Source organism: Otolemur garnettii, unplaced genomic scaffold (genome assembly GCF_000181295.1).
Source record: "Otolemur garnettii isolate 467f Iridium unplaced genomic scaffold, OtoGar3 scaffold00051, whole genome shotgun sequence".
Lineage (NCBI taxonomy): Eukaryota > Metazoa > Chordata > Mammalia > Primates > Galagidae > Otolemur > Otolemur garnettii.
The window spans coordinates 7,469,301-7,478,937 of record NW_003852446.1 but is presented as its reverse complement, the minus strand read 5'-3'; the positions used below and the strand labels follow the sequence as shown (position 1 = coordinate 7,478,937).

At 42.5% G+C, this 9,637-nt stretch overlaps 1 protein-coding gene across 2 annotated transcripts in view; it reads right to left on the bottom strand.

Annotated features, from left to right (window-relative positions):
• PHEX (phosphate regulating endopeptidase homolog X-linked) overlaps nucleotides 1-9,637 on the bottom strand; it is a 206,293-nt gene that overhangs the window by 131,829 nt on the left and 64,827 nt on the right. For both annotated transcript variants that reach the window (XM_003791908.2, XM_012806412.1), the window contains exons 6-9: nucleotides 8,468-8,536; nucleotides 5,399-5,515; nucleotides 2,390-2,473; nucleotides 1,042-1,187 (exon numbers count right to left, since the gene is read on the bottom strand). In XM_003791908.2, coding sequence (XP_003791956.1) covers nucleotides 1,042-1,187; nucleotides 2,390-2,473; nucleotides 5,399-5,515; nucleotides 8,468-8,536 — 416 coding nt within the window. The remainder of the gene's footprint in view (nucleotides 1-1,041; nucleotides 1,188-2,389; nucleotides 2,474-5,398; nucleotides 5,516-8,467; nucleotides 8,537-9,637) is intronic.

Genomic DNA, 9,637 nt, shown 5'->3' with positions numbered 1-9,637 from the left:
AGCCGTCATTGTTGTTTGGCGGGTCCGGGCTGGGGATTCGAACCCGCCACCTTAGGTGTACGTGGCTGGCGCCTTAGCCGGTTGAGCCATAGGCGCCGAGCCTAAAGGATAAAATTTTAAGATAATTTATTATTTCTTCTATCCTCTTACCATACGTTTTCCTCGATGAACATGGATTACTTTTATCATCAGAAGATATCTTTAAAAGAGCAGCTCTTAGGTGCCTAAGTGTTGCTATAGGGTGGATGCTATACTTTATTCACTTTATTCCCTTTGATTTTTATAGATGCCTTTTTTTAACATAATTACTGACCACACAGCCTTGTCTGAATCCAAAAGAAAATATGATTTTTAATTATAGCCCACCAATTAGCTCCGTAAATCATTTCATAAACTAGTTGACTTCCTATGATTCATATTTGTAGTCAAATAGGAATGCCTTAATGAACATGTGAAAATCTCTTTCCTGGGCATTTTTAGAATGCCTTTTCTTTGTAGTACTAATCTAGCAAAGCAACAATTTCTAAAACGTTCCTTAAAATAAGAAAAATCTGACAGGTCCTAAAGTTGTTTCCCAGTGCAATTTTTCTACAGCTGTCAGAGTGGTCTTGTATATTTTTAGTATAGGTACTTTGATTTATTGTCAGAAAGTGACTTAGTGGCTAAAAAGAAAGGGGGGCAGGAAATGGCAGCAAAAGATGGAGACTGAATGGAGGGGAGATGTTCGTATAGAAATCTTAGAAAATAGCATCGTTATATAACTAGTTCTCAAAACCCATAAACAATTTAGGCTTTCAGAATGGTACGAAGAAAGAGCCGAAATTAGAGGCGACATATTGTGTATTTGTTGTCATTGCAGCAAGTAAATTACGCCAGACATTGGTTTTGGCCAATTCATCACAAATAGTGCCATGATTTTCCCCGTGACCCTTCTGATGTAACATTCTTTAAAAACAGTTTTTCAAAGGATGTGAGAAAGGAAGTCCTTATAATTTAAAGAAAAAACAAAAGTCACCGTAACAAGCACGTGAAAGTTCTTACTTCTTCCTCTCAAAGCCTAATATCCTAAACAAATCTTTAAAGTACTGGGGGACGCGGACCACCACGTTCTCTGAGGGGCCGATGTCCTTCAGGTGGGGATAGAGCCTGGTATCAATGACCTTCTTGATGTAGCCCAGCCAGTCAAACTGAGGGGAGACAGGGGAAAAGAAAAAAACAAAGTAGAAAAAAAAAATCCTCTGTTAGGCAGCAAGGAAGGAAGGCAAATAATTTTAAGATGCAATTGCTCAAGTCCAGAAACCAAACTCCTCATCATTGCCATCCAGACCTATGGCCTTAATTACAAATGGAAATAAGTTCCATACCTTCTACATCTGGACAAGAGCCCTCCACACACACTGTCACAGTGACATGCCCCTCACTCCCCTTGTCCCCCCACCCCGCACTCTCCCTCCCTCCCAGACTCTCCCTCTCCATTCTGCTCTCTCCCTCCCTCCTATACTCTTCCCCATCCCATGCTCTCCCTGCCCTTCTTCCTCCCCATTTGCCCTCCTTCCCTGCCTGGGTCCTGTGCTCTCCCTCATACACACAGACGCAGAGGCCACGCACATGACTGGTCTTCCTAACGCAGCCTTTCTCAGCACAGAAGGAAATGAGCGGCAACAAAAGTAACGTGCCTCCATTCGGCAGAGCTTCTCTAGCTCACCTAAAACACCATTTGGTGTTAGACTGACTACGCTAAAAGTCATTTCCCAGCCTGCTCTCCCTGGCTTGTCTCCACTACTGAAATGGAAAACCAATTACTCAATGCCCAGCCTCTCCTGGAGTTAGGGATAGCAGCGCAACTCAGTTCCATTCAGGAATAAATAAATGGAAGACATCTGGGAATGTTCTGGAAAGGTTTTTTTGTTTTTCTTGGTAAAAGAGTTAAACATTGGCCATCACTGACCCTTCCCTCTTCTGCTTGCCCTGAGGGCAAATACGTATGCGGAGCCGTGGTAGCCACCTTGCAACCATGAGTCATCAAATATGAAGTCAAAAAGCCAACTCACTCAGGTGAGTGGTATGGAAAGATGGAAAGAAATTGGGTTTTGACAATATTGTGTAACCACTGAACCAACACCAATAACCACCTGTGTCTAGACTTTTGCCACGTAAGAAAATGGGCTTTAAGTTTTTAAGACCCTACTGGAAAGATTTTCTCTTCCCTACAACAGAAGGCATTCCAGCACACAGACAAGGGATATTTTATGTGGCCACTGACAATGATGATGATAACCAAAAAGACTGATAGTAGGTTTTACAGGGCAAAATTTTACACACAGATAAAATACAATTGCCTTGTAAAACGGCCAGTGAAGAGAAAGTTTTCTGGATAGTTTTCACTAACCTGGGGAATCATAGCACTCAGTTCAGAAATGTTCATTTTGTTGTACATGGCCTCACTGGTTCGGTTTTCATGCGGAATCATTATCTGTTGGAGAGAAACTTTGGTTATTTTTTTTTAATGAACCATTTCTTACTGTGTAACTACTTTCCACATGTGCCAAAACATCTGCATAGTATTATAATTTTTTTCAAGACTTTGGTGTGGTGCCCAACTGGAGAAAGAGAAAAAAAAGACATCACTTTAGGCAGGATTAAGATTAAGAAAATAAAATGAAATCTTCATGTCCTCTTCCACATGAAATATTGTTCCCAGGACAGAAAGAACTACCTAGAATCTCCCCCTCATCTAAAATGTGGATGGACAAAATACATTGCTGGCTCAGTTTTGACAGCCAAACTCAAGCTGGACAATTGAGGCAAACATCCCATGGTCTTCAGATAATTGTCTCAATACAAACCAGGCCTTCATCTCTAGGGGCAAATTTTCATAATGAACACTAGACTCTCTGGACACCGCTACTACCCATAATCATTTTGTCATCAGCTCATTCCTACATCTTCTCCTCTAGTTTCTTTGGCCTTGACATTCCGCTAGCTGTATTGCTGGGAATATGGATTCCATTATACCTAGACACGCAGTTCACAAACTGCCTCTCCAGCCCTGACTCTACAGTCTTTCCATTCCAAATATTCTTATTCTCGGCCATGTGGTCAACACCAAATCTAAGCTTCTAGTCTCCCCACCATGCTTAATCTAATCTAAAAACAGCAGCAATGTTTATCTTCCTCAAGAGTCACCTTAATCACCTCCATGGATAGGCAGTTGTTCCCATGTCCATCCCTGAATCACGTCATGATTTTGTCTTAGACGCTCCATTATCTAATTCCCTTGCATTAAACTTGTCACCTCCCACTGCACAAGTAACTCTCCTGCCCTTGCCTCATCACCTGCATGGTTCAAGCCTGCCCAAGATTCATCATCGTCTGTAGCAAGGCTTTCCAATTAAACGCCACTTGGTTCCAATCCCAAGGGCCTTTCCTTGTGCCCACATATCTCTGACTGGGACTGGTTAAATACACACTTCCAGGGCTTTATTTGCAAGGACTTATTTGTGTTTGGACCCTTCTGTCTCCCCAGTTTCAGAAGTTCCCCATGGACTATGTGTCTGACTAATTTTGAATGTACCCCATAGCTGGAGGTGTAAGAGATAAGGGTGAAAATTACCAGCAGGCCACAAATCCACACGCCATGGATTTTTCAAGGCAAAATCATGGGGGGTCTGAATGGCAGACATTTGTCCTCTCTTTTCTAAAAGCTTCAGTGTCCTTAGATTCTCCCACCTCACCCTCAACAGAGAAACCACATGTAATTTACAAACAGCTTCCTGGATCTGTGTGAATCATTGCCTCAGAGAACGTCCACACTCCACTTCCACCCACCCCCTCTCCGCCCTCAGAGTCTCACAGCCCCAGGTTGGAGCCTTATGGCCTCAGAGCTGTTTTCAGCTCTTTGCCAGCTACTTCCCTCCACACAATGGATTTGTCACATCATTTAGCCCCTTGACAATTCCCACCTTGCCTCAGCCCAGCTGTTTTTAGTTCCCTTTTTGGTCCCAAGCCCTGGCTCAGGGCAAGGCCTTCTTCGCTATATAAGAGCTTCAGTCCAAACTAGAGCTCTGGGCCTCCTGTTTGCCTGAGAAGGGAATCCAGCCAGCCTCTAGACATGGCTCTGAAGCATAGTCTTTGACTTAAAAACATCTGCAGCAGTCTTTACAGTTATCAAAGGTAACGTGCAGGAATGAACTTTTTGAACCGCGAGTAGGCAGTTGGAGAGAGGTATATGCAGCCAACCTCACAGTGGAGAGAGATGAATCCCTCTTTCCTCCCCCCTCACCCTACTCTATACCTCCACACTCTACCACCACGTCATTCCGCACAAAACCAATAAACCCTTGGGCTCTGTTCACCTCAGAATTTGTATCAACTTCCTCCATTGAAGACTACCAACTCATATGCAAAAAGTTCTTGGTAATTCATTTTTTTCATGACAAGATTTCCGCATAAGCAGATTTCACTGCATTTGTTCCCTTTGGGCCTGAGAACATACAGGGATTTTATACTTTGGTTCGTCTAGAAAATATATATATATATATATATATATAATCAGCGAGGATTTTTCATCATTCTCCCACAAGTTTGTTTTTATCTTTTTGTCTCTGCCATGAGCCTAAAAGAATTTAAGGTGAGGGTGGTGCCTGTGGCTCAAAGGAGTAGGGCACCAGCCCCATATACCAGAGGTGGCGGGTTCAAACCTGGCCCTGGCCAAAAACTGCAAAAAAAAAAAAAAAAAGAAAAAGAATTTAAGGTGACTTACACAGAACATGTAATTCTGTATCATATATATGACACAATGACAATTCAATTCATTAAAGTAGGGCAGGAAAAGAACAAGAAACACGGGTTTTATACAAAGTAGCTATAGAAACGTGGATTACAAATGCTTATCAGCATGCCCTGTCTGCTTTCTATATAAAAGTTTATATCCAGTGTTAGTGGACAGACATCCCTGAACCCAGAACTTAGGTCAGACTGAGTCTGAATGAGAATGGCATAAAACGGAGATACTGGACTAAAAGCAACCTTCCATTCAGGCTGAATCAATAAGGACTTATTGAGCATCTATCTTCTATTTGACCCAAACAGGAGTGTCTATAGGAAAATAGAGTCTCCCTGGCCACAGCCGAGCAGCCTAGGGACACTAAATGGGTTTAAACCAGGGAGATCGGAGGAACAAAGAGCTCTTCTTTGTGTCACAGTTCTTTTCTTGTTACTTCCCAGAGGAGGTGCTATTAGCTCTACCTTGGACTCAAAGGGCAATGCCACAGAATATTACTATTTGGTTGTAATTTATACTTTTATCCAGGATATACTGCCTCTAAAATAAGAAAAGGGGGAGGGAAGGGAAGGGAAGGAGGGGAGGGGAGGGGAGAGATTTTCAATGGAGACTTACCTCAGCTATCTTAATTTCCAGCCTAAGCACTGACTTCATGTCGTGCTCTGCTCGGGAGCTGTTAGCTCCTAAAAGCACTGCAGTATCCACCATGAACTTGTAAAGGGCATCCCGATACTGTAAGAGAGAAAGAAGCAAGTGACCATGACAACAGCCTATTAGGAAATATGTTTGAGAGACACAGAAGGGCAGACACAGCAGGTGGGAATATATGTCATCTATTTCCACTTTGTCCTCAAAGCACAGTCTAGGCATGATGCACTACCAGCCACCCACCTACCACTTTGGGAGAAAAGAGTGATGGCTGCTTGAGTACTGTTTCCATGACAGACAGAGATGTCCCACCAGTCCAGCCATCAAGCATCAGGAGAACTAGTTTTCTGGCAACCGGTGACATTACGGATTCAAGAAGCATCTCCAAATGAGCCCAGAATAGAAAGTTAAAGGTCAGACATCCTCTTTCCAAGCAAGTGACGTTTTAATAAAATAATGGGAAAGAACTGTTTCTAAAAGCAGGAGGCCTGATCCGCAAAGCCTGGTGAGAAGTGTGATTTATTCTCTTCCGGCTCAATTTACCCACCTTCAGACTAAGAAATAAAATATCAGCGATAGCAGCCCTGGGTCTTTTCAATTTTGTACAGTTTTCACAAAGTTTTCCTCCTGAGCTCAGGAAGAAAAGAAGGGACAGAAGAGAGGACTGACAAGGAGAAACCTAACAAATAGCAGAAATGGAATTTCCTTCCGGCATGCCCATTTGGGGTACCACCGTGTTGCAGGGGGAGAACTTAACTTCAGGGCAATTAAAGAATCTCACTGGGCCCATCTCTCATTTTAGATATACTGTATTTGTAAGAACTCTATACAGAAGGTATTGAATGACCTCCTCATCACGCTATGGAAATAAGACTTCCTAATGTACACCTTGCCTCTGTAAGCTATTCTCACTGTGTGCATGATCTCGGGACCTACACAGTGCTTGGCATATCACAGGCCCTTAATAAATAATTGCTGAATCAGTAAGCAAGCGTTAAAAATAGTCTTGGGCTCGACACCTGTAGCTCAGTGGCTAGGCTCTGGCCACATACAGTGGGGCTGGCAGGTTCGAACCCAGCCCAGGCCTGCCAAACAACAATAACAACAACAACAACAACAAAAATAGCCAGGTGATGTGGTGGGCACCTGTAGTCCCAGCTACTTGGGAGCTTAGGCAAGAGAATTGCTTAAGCCCAAGAGTTTGAGGTTGCTGTGAGCTGTGACGCCATGGCACTCTACCCAGGGCAACATAGTGAGATTCTGTCTCCAAAATAAATAAATAAATATAAAAATAGTCTTAATTTAAAAAGATGTTTCATTATTCCTAGTTCAATTCAAAAAGTATTTATTGAATACCTACTCAATACACATGCAAGGTGGCTCACTAGGCACTCTGCATACATGGGGGAGGGAGGTACAGATGAAAAATTGAAGAATACTTGAGTTTGATTCTCAAACTGTGATCCAGTGGGGGGGGATAAACATGTAATTATTAATTGTAACATTAGAAATACCAAAATAAGTTCTTTAATAAGGCTGCTACCTGCTTTGAAATGCAGGGGCCAGAGCATTCCAGCCTGCAGAAACTGGGGACATAGCATTTGAGGGAGACAGATTCAGAGGCAGTGAGATGTTCCACTGTGAGGTGAGCAAGCTGCTTTGGTTGGGGGTAGTTCAAACAGGAAAGAGGGCTTGGGATCAAGTCATGAAGAGGCCTTGAAAGCTCCCTAAGAAATGGAGAACCTATCTTGGGGGCAGGGCTTTGAGAACAGAACTTGGCAAGTGGTACTAAGCAGGCAACCAAAGGAAGGGGAAATGATAACAGTTAAAAGGCTATTTGCTGTAGTCAAGGCCAGAATCAATAAGGGTCAACCTGGGGCAGTAATGATAGAAAGGAGGGATCAGGTGGATGGAAGAGATATTTATGAAAGTGGAATCAACTGATTGGTTGTGGGAGAGATAATTTCAAGCCTGGATGCTGAGATTCTAGCAAAAAACAGAGGGCTCCCCCTGGGATGGTAAAAGTTCATTCTGTCCACTCTAAAGAAGGAAAATTTGCCAATCCCCCTTGATGAGTGTCCTCAGCCAGAAAACAGCTTAGGATCTTTGCTAGTTTCCTGCCTTCCAGAGCCTTCTACACATAGAGGTTAGTATCAGCACAGACTCCAGAAACTTAGGTCTGAGCCACCTTCAAAAGTTCAATAAAGTTTCCAAAATGAATTAAAAGTGGCACAATGAACCAATTATTTCCAATTTCCAAGAAACTACTAGGTTTCCAAGGCAACCCAAGAAGTCTAACCTGATTGATCCTTTCTGGCTCTCATTAACCTGGGGCACCTCTTAAAAACCCAGATTCCCTTCAGGTGGTGCCTATGGCTCAGTGAGTAGGGCGCTGGCCCCATATACCAGAGGTGGTGGATTCAAACCCGGCCCCAGCCAAAAACTAAAAAAAAAAAAAAAAAGTACAGATTCCCAAACCTCATCTCAAGTATACTAAAGTCAGATTCTCCAAGGCTATAACCCAAGAATCAACATTTGATGGAAGGTTCTCCAGGGATTCTTTTTTTGTGTGTGTGTGGTTTTGACCGGGGCTGGGTTCTAACCTGTCACCCCTGGTATAAGAGGCCAGTGCCCTACTCCTTGAGCCACAAGTGCTGCCCTTCCCAGTGATTCTTAAGCAGTACCATTTGAGAAGTACTCACCTCCTGGGCATCCCTTCCCACACTTTCTCACTGCAATGGACAGTGAACTCTCTGAATTTCTGAGGAATGACTGCAAGCTCATTTCTTGGTTACTTCAGTCAGATGTGCTATTTGCCCAGCTAGATCATGACTTATACAGCCTTGATGCCCAGACTTCCAAAAGATAGGAAGTAGAATTTATCTGCCTAAATAAAAGGCTTCCTCTTTGTATACAGGAATATGGTCATTGAATCGCCATACTGCTCATTTCCAGTAAAGAAGCAGGGACCTAAGAACAACTGATAAACCCAACAGCAGCCTGACAAGACACTGGGTGAATATAAGTAAAACTTACAGACTTGGCTTCTGTGCTGTTATCCAGGTAGTCTTCCCTCACAGCCAGGGAGAGTGTTGCTTGGTCCAGCTGTGAAAACAAGCCCCAAAAAGCACATTCTGATAGCACTGTAAATTCTTATGTAGCACGTGAATAAGACCACTTGCATCCCAGTCGTATTTTGACCTCATGTCCACCATTACAGAAGGAATTCACTATATTCAGAGCTACATGCAAATAGGCATTTTGGTGATGACAGATATAATAAAGTATCAGAGACCTTCTTCTGCTTTCCTCATTCATGTTTTCTAACCCCTTTGAAGTTCTGTCAATACTGAACAGCATCAAGGCTATATGAGTTGGATCGATCTTAGCAATTATTAGCTTTCCCCCCATATTCAATGGGGGGAAAAACAAAAACCAAAGAATCAACATGACTTTCCTAAGATGACATGGTTGGGCATAGCTCAGAGGGAAATCATTCTCTCCTTTCACCAGATCCAGTATTCTTTTTACTGAACTATTTTGCAAAATACCAACTTGGATGGAGTTGATTAATCAGACTTTCCATCCTCTATTGCTAAAATAATGTATTGCATTGATTTTTTTATTTGAAAGAAGTCAAATGATAATTTTGTATAAAGAAATCTTTGCAAATTTTAGAACCCTCTGAAAAGTTTAGGATAAATAATAACACAAATAATCAGACAACTACATTAGTAGAATTTTTGTGATGGAGAAGCATAGTATATATAAATTCTTAGATTAAAGCTTTCAGCACCTTAAAGGCAATCAAAGGAAAGAAGATAATCTTTTATTATTTTTTTTTTGAAACAGTCTTGCTCTGTTGAGCAGGCTAGAATGCCATGACCTCAGCCTAGCTCACAGTAACCTCAAACTCCTGGGTTTAAGCAATCCTCCTCCCTTAGTCTCCCCAGTAGCTGGACCTACAGGTGTGCCCTCCCATGCCCAGCTACTGAACTATTGAACTCTTTCTATTTTTAGTAAAGACAGGGTCTCGCTCTTGCTCAGGCTGGTCTCAAACTCCTGACCTCAAGCGATCCTCCTCCTACCTTGGCCTCCCAGAGTACTAAGACTATAGGCATGACACTGAGCCCCACCAGAAGGCAATCTTTTCAAATGAGCTAGAGAAATTGAATGTCCATATGCAAAAAAAAAAAAAAAAAAAAA